This window comes from Sparus aurata, chromosome 2, assembly GCF_900880675.1.
Source record: "Sparus aurata chromosome 2, fSpaAur1.1, whole genome shotgun sequence".
Taxonomy (NCBI): domain Eukaryota; kingdom Metazoa; phylum Chordata; class Actinopteri; order Spariformes; family Sparidae; genus Sparus; species Sparus aurata.
The window spans coordinates 23,348,202-23,365,711 of NC_044188.1; the positions used below are offsets into that span (position 1 = coordinate 23,348,202).

General features: G+C 42.4%; 1 protein-coding gene across 2 annotated transcripts; it reads right to left on the bottom strand.

Annotated features, from left to right (window-relative positions):
* Positions 1-890: 890 nt before the first annotated feature.
* Positions 891-14,689, bottom strand: sgcg (sarcoglycan, gamma). 2 transcript variants are annotated; one of them, XM_030443634.1, is made up of 8 exons: positions 14,494-14,689; positions 10,093-10,339; positions 8,990-9,094; positions 7,400-7,487; positions 6,528-6,647; positions 4,116-4,188; positions 3,723-3,846; positions 891-2,407 (listed from the first exon to the last, which is right to left on the bottom strand). In XM_030443634.1, exons 2-8 carry the CDS (start codon positions 10,285-10,287, stop codon positions 2,240-2,242), a joined length of 873 nt encoding a protein of 290 aa, XP_030299494.1. In that variant the 5' UTR covers positions 10,288-10,339; positions 14,494-14,689; the 3' UTR covers positions 891-2,239. The 2 variants fall into 2 exon arrangements, with proteins under 2 accessions (XP_030299494.1, XP_030299484.1); XM_030443624.1 differs by having other exon boundaries at positions 10,093-10,294; positions 14,494-14,686.
* Between the last annotated feature and the right edge of the window lie 2,821 nt (positions 14,690-17,510).

Below are 17,510 nucleotides of genomic sequence, written 5' to 3' on the forward strand. Positions count from 1 at the left end.
ACTGTTTCAGCCGGGCCAGATTTTTTTCTCTGCTTCATTATTAATTTTTGCAATTGAAAAGGCTCATCACGTTAGTGCAGGGGGAAAAAAATGAAGCTTTTTAATCTTAAAGTTGGTTGTTGGAATTATTTTTTGGTTTCTAAGCCCCTCTGCTTAACCAGCCTTGGTTGAAATGTTTTAATGAAATAAGTTAACTTATATATACAATATACTAACTATACTAATGAATGGGCTGATCAGATTTGTCCACGGGCCACCAGTTGAATAGGTCACTTTTACATTTTTATGCAAACTTTTACAGTTTCCAAGCAAAACAACCCACTTATTTACTAAGTATTAATGTTATATTAATATTATCTCTGTTGTTTTATTGAAATTGATATGGGATTACAACTGACAGCAATAAGTTGAATGTTTTAGTTAAGAAAGTGTTGTTTTAATAGCAACATTCACACATTTAAAGATAAAACCTAATCTTATATGACATTTGTCACTTAAGTCTGAAATTTTGAATCCTGAGCCAGATCTGATAATGTCACAAATTATGCAAAAGTGTATGGCTGATTTCATGTAGCAGGCGAGGTGATACTGGCATTGGCATCATCTGGTGGGGGTGTGCACAAAGGCCACAAATCTGAGCTGTCAACAAATACACATTGTATGTCCTTTAGTTTGTGGATCCTGGTTGTAATGTACAATTTATCCACTAGAGTGCATGATAGAGCCAGCGAGCATGGTTGGGAAATGATCGAAACTGACTCCATGTCCCAGATGTAGAGGACACAAGAAACAGTGGAGCTTAAAATACCCCATGTTATACATTTGAGAGGAATTCATTTTGTTCTTAAGGTTTGACTAGAAAACATGAGATCAGTCTGACAGACTCATCATAGAAGAATAGCACAAAGTTTATTCAACATACAAAATTAATAAATACACATTACACACTTTATCAAAATATGTCAGAGCATACGTGAGAACTGCAAATCATCTACTTATCAACACTGATAGTGATAACACAACACCATGGGATGTTAATTGTGCTAAAAACAGTCAAACGGATGCTAAACTGTAAGTGATTATCATTACAGGATGTTGACTTTTTTGACGTAGTGAACTGAAAACCTTCATATCACAACAGAGGCCAAGGTTGTTAATTACCTGTCATGCATACTGTGTAAAAATAAAAGGCATATGTGGCACAAAAGGCAAAATAATCCTGTTATTTTTTCCAATCAGAGTCATGAGACTCCCCACAACTGCAGTACCTTATTTAGACATGTTTTGTTTTTGTTTGCCTGCTTCTGTGGTGGAAGATTATTTCTCATCAGTCATAGACCCTGGCTGTAAACGAGGTTACTGAACAAACACAAACCAGCTTACTAACAGGAAAAACGGTCTGTCTTGTAGCTAATGCATAATTACATGCGTATCCAGGGCTTAAAAATAACACAGGCCAAACATACATATTCTTATAAACTGGGAAAACAACTCTGAAGAATTACACACGTCGTACCACACACGTAACACTTAATGGTACCGTCAGGACACGGTATTTTAATTTCAACCATGTAAACCAGTCTGCTGCCTATTGTAACTCTCTGTCAATCTCTGAAGTGATTATGACAATGACAAAAAAAAAAAAAAACATACCAGCATCTCTTTATAATTTTTCCTTCAATTAAATAATAACATGCTAAACACCAAGTCAAAAACACAACATATCAAGGGCTTGGAGCCAGATGGGCAAAATAAGTTCTTCAATAATATTCCGTCTGCATTTGAGAGGTTTACTTTTTGATTATTCCAAGCCCTTGATATGTGTCACTTTCATTTTATTGCACCACAAGATAATATTGCATAGGATGTAAGCTGTTACCAGCTCCTCATTGCCCAGCCATGATACTGTGTGTGTGGAAAAAGCTCTCCACAAAGCTCTGATGCAGATACATTTGGAACTGAGAGCCAATTTGTTTCAGCTGAATAGTTAGAAGGTCATAAATGCAACTAAAATGATGCATTTCATGACATCTCCAACATGTTCGCCCTGAAGGCATTCGTATTTTTACAGGCCTCGATGTGCAAGTGGGATCTCAGCACTGAGATCATCACAGACAGATCCACTGTGTTATAAAGATCAGAAAAAAAACAACCCTCAGATATAAACAGTTGTGCTTGTTGCCTCCCAGAAAATGCATCTACCGAGAGATGGAAAATCGATTAGCTTGTCAGAGTCTTTCTAGCACTCCTGATTCTCACTGCAAGTGGAGGTGACCCCGGCCTTGGACAGGAAGAGCTTGCCGCTGGGACAGACGCACACCTCGAAGAGGCCCTGAGCATTTCCAGAATCCCCCCCTTCGCCCAGGGGCAGGCTCGGCATGCGCACCGTCTCAGCATCCAGCACCAGCTGCACAGGAGACAGCGTGGAGAGCAAGGACAACACAAGGAGAAACGACAGAAGTGTGTTGAATCAACAAGGAAATATCACTCCGCTTCAATTTGTTCACTTAAGATAAGGGAATACACACATTTTGGCACATAGAGTGCCGGGAGAAATAGGGATGTCCAATGAGTGCCCGAGCAGTGTAGAGCTGCTGATTAGCCAACTATTTAATTTATCAACAACTTTCTTCATAATAGAATAATCATTTTGAATTGAGTTTTAAGAAAAAAAACATCAAAATTCTCTGATTCCAGTTTTTTAAAGGTGAACATTTTCTCATTTTCTTTACAGATCTTTGAGAGTAAACTGAGTTTATTTGGGTAAGGGAAAAACAAGACATTTAAATATGTCACCTTTGACATTTTTCCAAATTTTTTATGGAATAACCGATCAATTAATGAGAAAAAAATGGACAGATTGATCGACAATGGAAAAAATTGTTAAGTATAAGTCTTAAACCAGAGCCCATGGCCATAAGAACATAACATATAATATATAGATTGTGATACAAAGTCCAGACTCATGTGGCAGAATGTGATGATTATCACGCAGTTTTCTGCCCCATAGCAAGAAAAGAGAGCTGATGGTGGGATATAGCCTGGATCCACGCTGTCTCATAAATGCACCGAGAATTAATACAAAACAGGTCAAATAAGTGCCTGACACACAAACGCTTTGTGAAGTACAGCAAGTTAGCTGCACCAAAGCAATTACCCCGGCCTGATTCAGCCAGAATCAGCCACCGAAACTCCAAACATCGACATGGAAACTGCCGACCACAACACCACACCACAACAGCCCAAACAAATGTTTTAGAAGTTGTAAAGGCGATAAACTCAGAGCTTATAGCTGCTCTGTTCTGTGCTGTTTCTCTCTACAACTACAGAAGAACTCTGCTGGAAGTCTAAAGATATGTTACAGTGTAATACTATGTCAGTTCTCCCTTTCAGTTTCTTCCCTTTACAACCCAAATCAATAGATACATGTCACTTTTTGAAACAAAGTTAAGATGGATGTAGAAGTAAATTTGGCCTAATGAGCTGTATTTTGGACAAAAAGTGTCCAGTGCTGCTGTCAAACTGCACCTGAGTGAGCCTCTTGTGGATGAAAAGCTTCCAGGTGTGACTTTGAGAGACTATAGCAGTGTGCATGTAAGTGTGAAGCAGCGTGTTGCGGAAAAAGCACACTGTATATTTATTCCCCTGGTGATCAAAAGAAAAACCAGAGCAGAAGTTGGTGTGTAGAAAGCGGCAGGAAGTGAACAGTGTTTTTTCCTTACCAGTCCTATAGTCGACTGCAGAATAACATCCATGTTGGAAGCAGCCTCGATGTTTCCAGCCAGCGCTTTCAAATGAACTCCTTTCGGTGCGTCCATACTGAGCGAGCGAGTAGGAGACTCCAACCTGATGCAGAACAGCTCAGCTTTATTTCGATACAGCTCCCATCCACATTCTAATTCTTTTAAAAATGATTTAAAACAATATCCTCCTCAGTGCCGTTTTACGTTGCATGCACAATAGTAATAACATGAAATGAAATAACGCGCTTAAAACCGTCGCAAAACCTTCAGATCTGGTATTTCTTTTCAGTGGATGACATGCACATCTGTCACTGCGAGGACTTGGCCCAACCAACATGACAACAGCTGACAAGAGCTGGCTGAGCTGCTCACCTCAGATCCTTGAAAAGTTCAGATCTCAGCAGGGGCACCTCCACTGAATGCTGGAAGATCGCTCCTTCAGGACCTGATGGAGAAGGAGACGCACACATTCAGGCATTTCAACTGAGGCTGAGTGAAGGCGTGTTACACGGTCGACTGCAGTCTGAGGGCCGGATGCACTGGCATGTAAACACTCCTAAGAGCTGTCAGATACCCCAAATGTATATTTCTTCTTGTTCCTACAGAGCTTCACTGTGCAGAGTGATGTATGATGAGTCATTTATTCTGGAATCTTAATGAGGGAGAAGTAAGAGCTATTTTAAGTATTTTAACAAGGTAATTATATGGTATTTCTCTGCAGAACCCATGTCAGACACACATTTGAGATTTTTTATGTATGCTTTGATACACATGTGGAGGGGATCATTAGGAAAAGACTGAAATAAGGGCTAAACGTTTTTTGTAACTCCTCAAAAAGGCATCTAATAAGCTATTATAGTCTGTAACATTTGAGCAAAACATATTATTTTAGCTATGGTAGCTACTTTCACCACTCTGGTCCGGACTGAAGTATCAGCCTGAACTTTAGGGCCCAGACACACCAAACCAACAGCAAGACAACCAGAGCCGACCAAAGCTGACAGTTACGTGGCCTTACGTCGCTTGTGCCTGGGGCAAACAGCTGCACCTGAACACACCACAAAGACCACAGCGGATGGCCAACTAGCTCGTACGTTCTGCAACTGCTTGAGAGTAAACGCCTAATACAGCCACTTCTAATTGAATAACGTGTCTGATAGAAAGTTGAAAGTGGCACTGATGAAAGGTGAAAACAAGGAGAAATCACAACAAAAGGGTGAAAGGTGAACGTAACTGCATTCTGGTAACGTTACAGAAAAAAAGATGTAATTAGATTACAGATACATTTAGTAAAGAAGAGGATTACTAACATGGTTGTGCTTTTGAAAAAAATAATGACGTGCCAGTCTATCAATATTCTATTGACAAATTATTATTATTATTCTTCAATGACAAATGTCCTATAAAATAATTAGGTTATTTCTTTACACATGTGAATGTTGCAGTTAAAACAGCATAATAACACAACTTAACTTTATTTCTAAACAAAAATATTCAATGTACTATTCTTACAGAAGACAGTCAGTCATTAAGAAAAAATAAAAGTCATCTTATCAATATTTATATTATTTTGCCTTTTCTTGCATATGTTTGAGGTAATGAGGTATTCCAAAAGTAATCAAGTTACGTTACTTTCATATTGTGATAACATTACTGACTACATTTTTGACCAAGTGATTAGTAACTGTATCGAAATACATTTTTAGAGTTACCCTCCGAACCCTGGACATGGCTCTTTCACTTTCTTTGTCCGTGTCTCTTCTTGTGCATTGATTGGCTTAAACAATATCCAATCAGAGAGACTTACTTGCTTCAAGTGCCAACAGCAGGTCGACATGTTTAGCTTTTTGTGAAATAGCTAAATAACTTCTGGACAATAAACTTAGTGCTCTGTGCAAATTAGAAAATATTAGAGTGCTAAAATGTTAAAACAAGATACGAAACATGCTTGGTTTTATAACATGGTTGTTGTAGACATTAGCATTCTGACGTGACCATTTAGGTCAAAGCAGAGCTGCCAAACTGTGTCTTGTTTAAATCTTTTTCCGAGGCTTGGGCTTTCAGTTCACGTTGACTTCTGTAAATAGGGTAATTCTGTGAAACGGGGGGTGGGGGGGCAGATTAGGGGAGACACAAGACAAAAAGTCCAACACACTGTAGAGAGTGTGGACCCAGCTGTGGTGGAGGGACAGAAGGTTTGTTTCAAGGATTTTACTAAACAGCTCCTCTGCTGCTGCGTGCTGCTCGCTGTGGATCCAAACGACCCTGGGCATAATGAAGCTATCAGCTGACACTCTGTTCAACATTAATCAGCCGCCACAGTGTGTGGTCGGTGACCCACGCCGCCATCAATACACACTCTGGACACTGAGAGACAGAGAAGATGTAATGGGGGGGATGGTTCAGGCGGATATTCAACGCTCTGTGACACTTTGAGTGGCACTGAGGTGTAATATTCCCTCTCTGCTGGGCAAAAGTGCTACTCATTGCGATGGATCTCACCTACATGCTCAGGTTAAGATAACAGCTCCTGACGTCTCATTCATAAGCAGTTGTGCTTTAGAGATATCAACTAACTCAACATGAATGATTACAGAAACGGCCGCATGCGTCTTTGTCCTCGGCTGCTGATATCTGCCACTAAAGCGAATTTCCCCTGTTGAGCTCAGATCTGCTGTCAATATTATCTTTCTCCAAATGTGAAAAAAAAAAAACTAAAACATTTTTGCCAAGAGGTGTGCAATATTTCCAAGGAAACGGCAGGGGGCGGACTATGGTGTATACCTGTGACGCGTAGTTTGTCTGGTCCAATCACAGCCTGCTCGCCATCTGCAGCGAACAGCATGTTGTCATTGAAGGAGTTAATGAGGAGATTTCGAGCGTGTCCCTGAGCCTCCTTTGGACCTGCAGTGATGAAACACAACAACGGCAACAATACCTCAGGCGATTTGGCAAATATTACACTGGAGTATTACATTCGTCAAAATCAAATCTCTTCTCTCCCTGTTATACTTTTCAAACCTGCAGCGTGCAGAGAATGTGAAGAGACACATTCGTGCTTTGATGTGTTAAAAAAAAATGTCAACCTCCTCACAGTTTTCCGGAACCTGCGAGGAGCAGATCTAACGCAGGTAGACGAGCCAGTGTGATATTTAACCCAGCTCAGCACCTACAGCTGTGGGTCGGCATGTAATCCCCTCTAACAAGCGTTTGACTCTTACTCACTGAGGGCCGAGAGGATGCAGACTACGCTTTTTATGGCTTAATGATCAAGGACACATAACGACACTGTGGAACATGGCAATTAGTCGGGTCATTTGTTGGCCTTTTAATTATGACAAAACACCCCAACGCAGCCACTGGTGAGCCATAAAAGAAGCACAAATATGATCCTCCGCAGGCCCCGGGCCCTCTGTGTAATGCAGAGCAATCCAGTGGCAATGGGGGAGAGAGGAATGTTGCATTTAATGGATTTTAAATGGAAATCCAAGAGATTCTAAATGGAAAGATGGCTTCTTGTCACTGTTAATGTTGGATGAGAAATTGCTGCAGGACAAGTGCATGAATGACTTTACTATTGCCCTCATGCATCAGTGAGATACTTTGTTATGCCTGAGTGTTATATGTGTGTCTCTCTGCGTGCACATGTCTCTTACCCACAGATAACCTCCCCGTGACATCACCGTTTTCATTACGGGCGTTAAGGGAGACATTTTCGGAGGAGTGCGCTAGAAGTGAAGAGTCCTGAAAAACAAAATGTAATTTTACCATGCTGAGTACATCCAGCTAATAAACATTTGCAATATAAAACAATTTTAAAAATCAGCTTTAGTATGTAAAAGATTTGAACAAACATGAACGATGAGGTTTTGAGTTGGGCTAGCAGTGGGGATCGCCATGTTGGTCCTCGACTTTGTTCCAGACTGAAATAATCTCAACAGCTACTCGATGGATTGCATAGTGGAAGCAAAGTTTAAAGGTGACCAATCTAAATGCCGATAGTGTCATTATTCTAGAGCCATTATATTGTGCAATGGACATGTACTTCTTAATCATTCGCTGTCTACCGCCAGTTGAAGTTCATTATTCATTTGAATCAATCTTAACTAAGACAGCAAACATTATAATTGCTGAACATCTGCATGTGAGAATCGTCTTTGTCAGCATGTTCGCATTTGTAGACTCTTAAGATCATCTTAAACCACATTCTGATAGTAATCCTTTATAAAACATTTACACAGTCAGATTAACTGGGTTATAAGAAAAAACGTTTGGGATGCCAGGTTGAGAAAAATCACATTAGACCTGAGGGTTGTTCATATTAATGCTTGACCTACGGAGTATTAGGACACAATTTATTAAGCAGTAATAACACCTGTAGTCACAGCTTTAACACTCTGTACACATGGTGCCTTAAGAGACAGAGGTACAGATGCTTTACTCAAATATTAGCAGATGATTTGACACCAGCTGACTGAGTGAGACATTATTGAAACACTCTGAAAAAAGTAAGCTTTAATAAAATGTAAATGAGGCGGCCTCAGTGATATATCACCACCGTTCCCCTGCAGCTGTAAGGAAGCCCTGTTCATATAAATGATCCAAGAAACCAACCTTACTGTCGAAGGCAAGGCGGTGGCTCAGTGCATCCTGAATCTCATTAGAAATCCATAGAAGTGATTGGAGCAAGTGTCTGTCCATAAATGAACAATACATCGCCTTTTTAATGAGGCCCATAAAGACGAAAGAATGCTTCAAAATCGCTGCTATGAGCAAGAAAAGCCATAACACGTAAACAACTGCAGAAAAGTGTTCCCATCTGCTGCTAGCAGGCGGGCCATAAACTACTTTCCACCACAAATATCCCTGAGGTTAATGGGGAACTCACTGCACCACCACGTGCACTGTGAGGGACTGCCAAATCCAGTTTGCTCCGACACATCTCCCCCATCAAAAAAAACGGAGTCAGAAATATGCAGCTTGCTCACTACAGCTCAATACAAACTGCCAGTGTGTCCGCAAGGAATTAGATTTAGATGATAACAGCACGTGTAGGCTGCTCGGTTCCAAGTCACAATCAAGTTTAGCAAAAAAAAATGAGATGAGATAATGGCCCCTTGATAGAGCAAACGGGAGTTTGGACGAAGACAGAACGGGGGGTGGGCAGAAAGGAACGACGGTTAGCAGAATGAAAGAGAATGTGCGAAGAGGAGCAAGAAAAGGTGTGTGATTCCTGATGATCTTACTTCTCTGGAGTGGACCTGCTGAGCGTAGATGGGGTGAAGAAACTCTGACTCGCCCTCCTCCAGTTTGACCCCATCGGGGTGCACTTGTAGGTGTCCCATCCCTTCCTACAAACCAAATGAAGACACACACGTGCTCTGATTAAAAACACAGCCAGGCAGGTTTAACAAAGAAATGATCTGCACGCAAAGCTGAGAAACTAACTCATCAATCAACTGGACGGCTTTATTTTAAGATGGCAGGAATTCAAAATATGGCAGGTTGGCAGGTGAGGAATCTGCATTTTTATCATCCAACAACTTCACAGGTTTCCAAGCATGAAAAACACACAGCAACGTTCCCTGCAGCACTTCACAACAGAGTGTGTATGTAGTATATCCTGTGTGTCTTGTTTTGCTCCTGTATAAATCCATTGCTGCCATCTGGATTTATGACCAGCAGCTAACAAAGCTAACAAGAAGTAATGACATTAAAGGACAAGTTCACCCATATAGAAAATCCATTACCTACTCACCCTCACGACGACGGAAAATCCGGTGAAGTTTCGTAGTTCACAAAACATTTCTGTAGCTTCACAGCAAAACAGCGTTCTCCTAAACAACTGTTTTTTTTAAGAAGTCACCAGAAGCCCCGAGATCCAAAATGGATTTTAAAAGATGTTTTAAATACCCTATCTTTGATTGCACTTTTTTCAATTGATTGTGTCGATGTTCTATGGACTACGAAACTTTATTTGACTTTCAATTGTCCTGAGGGGGAGGCTGATAATGACAGGATTTTTGTTTTTAGGTGAAATTTTCCTTTAACAATCCTGTTAAGATCATGTAAAAACGTATGTAGTAAAACTACTGTGAGGTAGGGTGGGTTCATGGCAGTTGTTATCGTACTTGCAAATATTATATATTCTATGACAGATCATATGACTGCTTGTACAGCACTAACAACAATAAGCAGGGTCACTGAGGTAATGTGATGATGATGTAGAGTATTTGGAAGTGGCATCAATAACATATAAAGAAAAGCATGTTGGGAAGGACAGCTGGAAAGGAAGGAGTGGAAACCCTCCCAGCTGGAAATACAAACTGCCACGGTGAGTCATGCGTACCGTGTTGAACCACATCACCCTGAGGATCCAGATGGTGAGGGCAAAGTTGACCACCAGGATGACAATGAGCAGCAGCACGAACAGGTAGAGGCAGCGTTTCCTCCAGCCATAGATGCCGATCTTGTAGACATGGTCGGGCACGGGCCTGGGCGAGCTGCTGCCCTGGGTGGTGGTGACGTACTGCTCCCGCACCATCTGCTGGCTGGTCACAAACACATGAGGACAGGCACACGGGCAACAGAAACAGCTGTTACAAAGGGAAAAAACAACATATACAGAAATGAGTCTGGCATGGCATGTCAGTCAGTAGTGGTTTGTCAGGGATATTAGTCAACTGGCTACACACTGGCCTAATTTCTTTTACATTTATTTATTCATTTTGGGTCACTTGGACACAAGCTGTAAATGCAATACTGAGATATTATCATCTTTAAGTTGCCTAGTCAAACATCCAGCAGGTATGGAGCAACCGCAGAATGTATTTGTAGTCAAGTGTTGAACATTAAGTCCAAAATGTACTCTCTTTTAGCTCCGTTTTTGGTCTCCACCAACTGCTCAGGGAAATAAATGGCTCTTGCGCTGCTGAGTGCTCCACTTTGTTCACCAGCTAGTTGCTAAATTATCACCCCTTTCCAGTGAATTGCGTCTGATTCCTGAAACACTTCTGTTTAAGAGTCTTGCAGGCTTGTTGCTATCGAGCAAACCAGCCAAACATTTCCACCACTTTTGAATAGATCCACTGTCACGGAGGATGCATTATCAACAGACAGCGCAGCACCATGCACAATGACCTGATTAGTATGACATGCCCACATCGGTTCATGCTTCAGGTCAAGGAAAACCTGCTATTTCGTGGTTCCAGATGGGAATCTACTTTTTGGGTTCCGAAACAAGTCTATTTCTGGTCGACACGCTCTGAGCTGTTCAAACTTCAGTGTGAAAACTGGAACGGAGCCATTTCCATTTTGGTGGAAAAGGGCAATGTGTCTGTCTGCTGTTTGGTCCTGTATGGCAGTTTATCTAAAGTTAATTTTTAGAGATTTTTTGGCTGAACACAGCTGTCTGCTTTACATGAAAATAAAATCCAAGAGCAGCGAAAATGTAACAAAACAGTAACCCTGACGGCCAGGAAACCCAAATAAGAGTTGAAAGTTGCTTTAAATCTGCCTGGAGCTGAGGGGAGCTGCAATCATCTTCTGCATGTCACTACAAGCAACCTCGTTTACTTTAAGATCCTACATCAAACTCATTTTCAGGGTAATACTTTAGTTTTCCATGTCTACAAGAAAACGTTTAAATGCTTTATAGTTCAAACATTTTTTTCTAATACAGTCCATTGCTGCAGCACCTCTGTTCACCCTCTGTCTGATTGCTCCTTTTTTAGCCACTGTCTCTTTAAGGTAACTGTATAGTTGTGACACCAGAACCCTACAGAAGTCCCGCTAGCTCATGTGAGGGTACAGCTTCTGAAAACGGCTGTGTGCAAAAATCCAGACATCAGTGAGATGTCAACGCCTTGAATCGATACAACACTGTGAAGCTGCGCAGCAGCTCTTCAACATGGGTTTGCTCTAAGCTGGATCTTTCCTCTTTGAATTATGTCACAATGTTCATTTCCATCGTCTTTCACACATGCTGTAGAATCTGAATTCACTTTGTTCAGGTCACAGCGTTGCATACATACACACTGCCTAATTGTACCTCTTCACAATGCCTTGCTCACACAGCGCACAGTATATCATTCATGAGCCCAGAGCTCATGCACAGACCCAGTGGATATCTGGCTCATTGTGCCAACGGAAAACTTGAGCGAGTTTCCAGCAGTTTCTCAAAAAGCCAAAGGAAAATGCTACTTATTGCAGAGCAGGGGCGGCCCTTCAGCGCACACAGCAGCAGGCTATCAATGAGCATCCGAGGAGATGAATGTCAGCATATTTCAAAGCACACTCATTTTCTGTATTCAGTTCACATGAGGGCAGACGGAGCTCCAAATGCTGGACTGCAGAACCTGCCAGCTCCACATCTTCATCAATAGTTGAGAACGGCTACTTCTCAACTTTATGGGGAAAAAAGTTATCCCAACAAAGACGTATCTGGGTTGTCTTTTTCTGGAGCTGACAGGTTCAGACTCCAGTAGCCGAGCTGATTTACATACAGGAACAGATGTTGAGTGTTACTGCCACAGTAAAGGCGTTGTCCATCATGCTCGATGACCTGCTTTTCAGTACTAAAAAACAACTCTTCTTCAATTAACAGATGTTCGGCCGTGTGACGCTCATGTGATGATGCAGAGCAGAAAATGGCCGACGGACCCAGCACGCGGTGACAAACTATATGTCTGAACTCAAATACGTTTCTGTAAATAATGGAGTAAATATCATTCTGCCCTCACAGCGAGGGCCAATGAAAAAAAGCACGCGCGCTCGCTGCCTCTGCTCTCTGAGGTCCAGGAGGAGACGCTTCAGAGAGCCGATAATAAAGGCCTATAGTCTCCATGGCTGGTCTCTTGCTGTTTGTAGTAAACACAGGGAGGAGACGTTTGGCATAAAAGGCTGAGAGTATTTCTATGACCAAATCTGCCTCTCCCCAGGACCTGTCACATGGCCCGCGAGCCCAGCTGTGATGAATAGCCCTTATTTCACAACCAAACAAATGAATGCTGCCTGGAAGAGGAGGAAAAAATGACTTGGTGCTTTTTTTTCTAAGGGGAGAGGAGAGCGAAGGTTGATAAGGAGGAACTTATGTGAAATGCTCTTTTTTTTTTTTTTTTTGGCCGTATCTTGCCTCGTTTCTATTTATTAATCTTACTTGTGAGTCATAATGATAAATTGAATATCAGCAATGCAGAGCGACTTCAAGTGAAGCTGTGCACCATAACATGTCATCATGGATTCCTCTGAGTTTTATTTATTCATTTTTTTTTTCAGGGGAGTTCTCCACTGAGGCTCAAGGAAAGGAACTCAGATTAATCAGCGTCGGCTAAATTGAGCTATTCCAACATCCCCACACTATACCTATTAACAGCCACAGATCATTTGCGTGTTACCATGTTGATCAGCCCACTCTGCACTCGGGGCAAATGAGCGGTGAGGATGAAGGAGCTCTGGATTTGTTCATTATCATGCAAATGAATTTGATCTTACCCAGTCTAATTTGGTTAAATGAGGGCATTAGGAAGCCTCCGTACTGGAGTAGGAAGCCGCTCTGAGGCTGGATGTTTAAAGGCGTCTTCCAGCTCCAGTTTCAGTGTTACCACCAGCCCCTCAGCCACAGACTGATCCTTCCATAGCAACCCAAATAAACACTCCCTGAACAGTCTCGCCGCTCAAGTGCCGGGAATGCTCACTTTATGGGACTTAGAGTCTGAACTTGCAGACTCACAGAGAGAAGGCAGCTTTAAGCTTCCTTGTCACAGAAAACTGATTGCCTTGAGACTCTAAAACTTTAAATCTTGACAAATATAGATCCCATTCCACAGGAGAGACAGCGCTGTAGACCTCACGGTCCCCCTGCTCCCACAGATGAAGAGCATTTGCTTCAGCAGAGCTAGAAGGGCTATTCATCCAAGGGCACCCTCTCAATTAACCTCAGACAAGTGATGCTCCCTGCCTGGCTCTGTCTCCTCTGTGTCCGACCTCTGGATGAGATGAGCGGGGGCCAGGGCGGACAGGCGCGCCTAAAAATCCACAGGGTCCGGCTGTAATTGAGAGTCCAGGCTTCCCTGTGAGCGGGGGCTCGACCTGACCCAGTGCCAAAAGTTTCAGCGAGTTAGGAAAGCTCAGATTGTTTGACTGGAGAGGGGAAGACTCAGAGGAGCTCGGCGTGCGGAGCGAGGAGCGATCGAAAAGCAGAGCACGGGGCTGTAGTTTGTGTCTGTCTGCGTAGTGAGTGGCTCCGGTCTGCTGTGATGCCTTAACTTCTAAAAATAGGACACGGCATTGTGAACTAAATTTAAGTAAAGCAGCACAGGACACACACACACACACACACACACACACATACAAAGACACATATGCACACACACTAGGCAGGTTTAACTAATGAGAAACAATGAGAAACTGGATCAGTGCTCACATCACACACATGAAAACATCGTGAGGTGCTCTTTCACAAAGTTATTTTTGTATGCCAATATTGCCGGCCATGTATGGTAAAACTGCTGACAGCTGGCAGCCAGAAGACACTTTCCTCCAAATCCCAAACTACTTCTGTGACGACTACAAAAGGGATCGCAGCACAACACGAGTCACCGGCACAAGAGGAAAAAGTGAGGAAAGTGTACAGTAGGTCAGAGGTTACTATTATAAAACGCCTCAACATTAATCTTGAGGGGAAGTTCTGAGAAAAAAAACAACAACAAGACACAAGAGTGTTTGTGGAGAGAAGAGGCAGAGCACTCACCGTTGTGTGTCGAGGCACAGCAGACACCGTCCTCCTTCCTACGACAGAGTAAAGCAGAGCTCGAGCTGGTACGAGCAGCTTGAGAAGCAGCAGCGCCTGAGCTCCTCACACGTCTGTCAGCCACTCAACAGCTGCGTGCCATAAATCCAGCCCTGACTAATCACCACGAGACGGCGCTCACACTCCCTCTGCCGCTTTCTCCCTTCCTGCAGAGATCTGAATATCACCAGTGTGTATCTGAGAGAGAGAGAGAGAGAGACAGAAACAGAGAGAGGAGGAGGAGGAGGAGGAGGAGGAGGAGAATTAACCATCAGTGAAGAGGTTCAATCTCTCTCTCTCTCACACACACACACACACACACACACACACACAGAAACCATCCATATGACCAGAGGCAGTTTTTGTCATGCATGCCAGTGAGTCACTTTCACTGCCCAGCCCAAGGCGCCGATGCAGTCCAGTCTAATTTGAGACTTCAGTCATGGCTCTCAACATAAAAGTTAAGCCGGTCTTTCAGATGGCCGCGCCGGGTGACAGTCAGCAGGCCGGGGCGGACCTCGAGGAGGGCAGTTAGTCAGTCCAGCAGGCAGCAGACACACTGTGTGATTGTTGAAATGGAAATGTGTCTGAGTCATGGCTTTGCATTATTTCTGCAGAACATTATACTTTAGGTAAACAAATATCAAGGCGCGTCAAGGTCATCCCAAAAAACATGAATGATTCATGCTGGTATTTAAAGGAAAAATTCACCCAAAAATGAAGTCAGTGTCTACTCTGTTGTTTTGATTGAGCGACTCGCTGCCGGCAGAAATCACTTATTGTGTTTTTACATGATCTTAACAGGATAGTTACAGGATTAGTTCACCCAGAAACACAAATCCTGTCATTATCACCCTCATGGCAATAGAAAGTCAGGTGACTTTTCATAGTCCACAGCACATTTCTGGAGCTTGACAGCAAAGCAGCGAGGCAGCATTCTCCTAAGCAACTGAAGTAGACGGAGACTTTCTGAGCCATGGTGCTGAATAATGGCCAGAACAATCATAACGTCACAGTGAAGTTGAACTGCAACCTTGCATATGAAATGTCATCACCTCATCACTTTATACTTTTATGTAATTTGTGTAAAATGTTGTTGTAATTATCAAATGAGTTGCGGTCAAAAATGTGTTTTGTGTGGTCACAGTGACCTTTGACTTTTGACCACTCAAATCTAATCAGTTCATCCTTGACACATTTGTCCAGAATTTAAAGAAAGTCCCTCGAGGCATACTTGCGACACAGTGTTCACAACAAAAGGACAGACAGATGGAAGGACAACCCGCAAAACATAATGCCTGCGGGTACGGTTATCGCGGGCTGAGACCATTGACCGATGAATAGCTAACTCAGAAGTGTTGAAAACAGATCAAATGAAACATAAAATGTCTCCAAACAGCTGGTCTGGTGTAATCCAAGTCTTCAGACAAGATCCTGTGTTGATTTGAAAAGACACTATCTACACCCTTGTCGGGCATGTAATCAAAACCATGTTACCATCAACCAAACATCTACGTTTGTCCACCTTGTTTCTGCTTAATGAGGAAAGTCGCATAAGAACATTTTCTGTCGACTTTTCAAGTTTTTTGTCTTGACGGGGCGCTGACATGAACTAATTTTTCCAATTACACTGAGACCACATGACTGCCCTGTTACAGCTGAAATGTTGATTTGTCACAGCAGGAACTGCACAGGTGAAACACATTTTGTCAAGGATGGCTCAGTTCCTGTAGGTGTCACAATAATCCATGACAGTGAGCCGGGCACGCACGATTACACGACCCCGAAACCAGCTTACCTAAATGGAACAGTTACACGTGTGCTTTTTACTGCTATGATATCCCAAAATGCCCGCTGAGAAAAAGGTCTATTTTCGATGAAGCATGAAAAAAAAAAGCACAGTTGTTACCAATAACAATAACGATGGCTGTTCTATTCAAGTGTGCCAGTACGTCATAGCAGTGTGACGGTGGGCCAGCATGCTCAACACCTGGAGCTTCACACCGATACAGCTAAATGGAATTCAGCCAACATTAATCTTCCCCTGTCTTTGAACCACCTCCCCTTCTTTGTGTGAGTGTTTTGTTGGATTAACATCTTCCTGACTGTAACATATTACACACTAAAGGTACAATCACATCACACTTCTGACCTACTCTATGAATATACTGCAGCGTTGTTTTCATTCATCATTTACAGCTTGTGATCAGTGTTCATATTTATTTATTACCCTCTATGTTATCGTGAAATTGCTCCTTTTTTTGAGAAAAGGACAATTCCGTTCAAGTAGCTGTGCCTTAAAGGTGCATTACGTATGAATTTTAGTGGAATACATAGAAAAATTAACCAACACAAACAACAGCTCTGATGTTGCGTCCTCTATGTATTGTGTTGCAAAGATATATATATATACCAAGGTTAGCACGCTTATCTGCTAGCCCCCGACCCACTCGCTCTAAAGCTCCTGTGCTAGCGGTGTAAACATCAACGGTCCCCAGGTTCTTTGAACTCCTGGTGCGGACTGCCTTCTGCACGGCTAACTGAGCTAACACCAGCTACAGTAAGCCTGTGATGCGTTGCCCCCTGTTTGTAGAGAGGGAGTATGGATTCAACAAGTTGTCATTTCCTACATGTTGCACCTTTAACATAGTGTCTGGTGACCTCACCAAACTCCCAAGACAGGTTCACACACCTTCAACCTGTGCAGAGGACTAAACTGTCATGAGAACTACGAACACCAGTGTGCTGTGCAGCGTCTTTAATAATGTGAGGCGTTTATAAACAAATAAATGTATCACAAATAATTTTCATTTACGCAGCAGGAAAATGACTGATTATTTCATTATGTTTAGAAATGTTTAACATCATTACAAACACGAATTGCACAAACCCAATTTATAGGAGAGTGATTCCCACGTTGAAGTGGGTTGAAGAGATAAAGACAGCACTATTTTCTGTCTGTTCCATCACATTTTTGA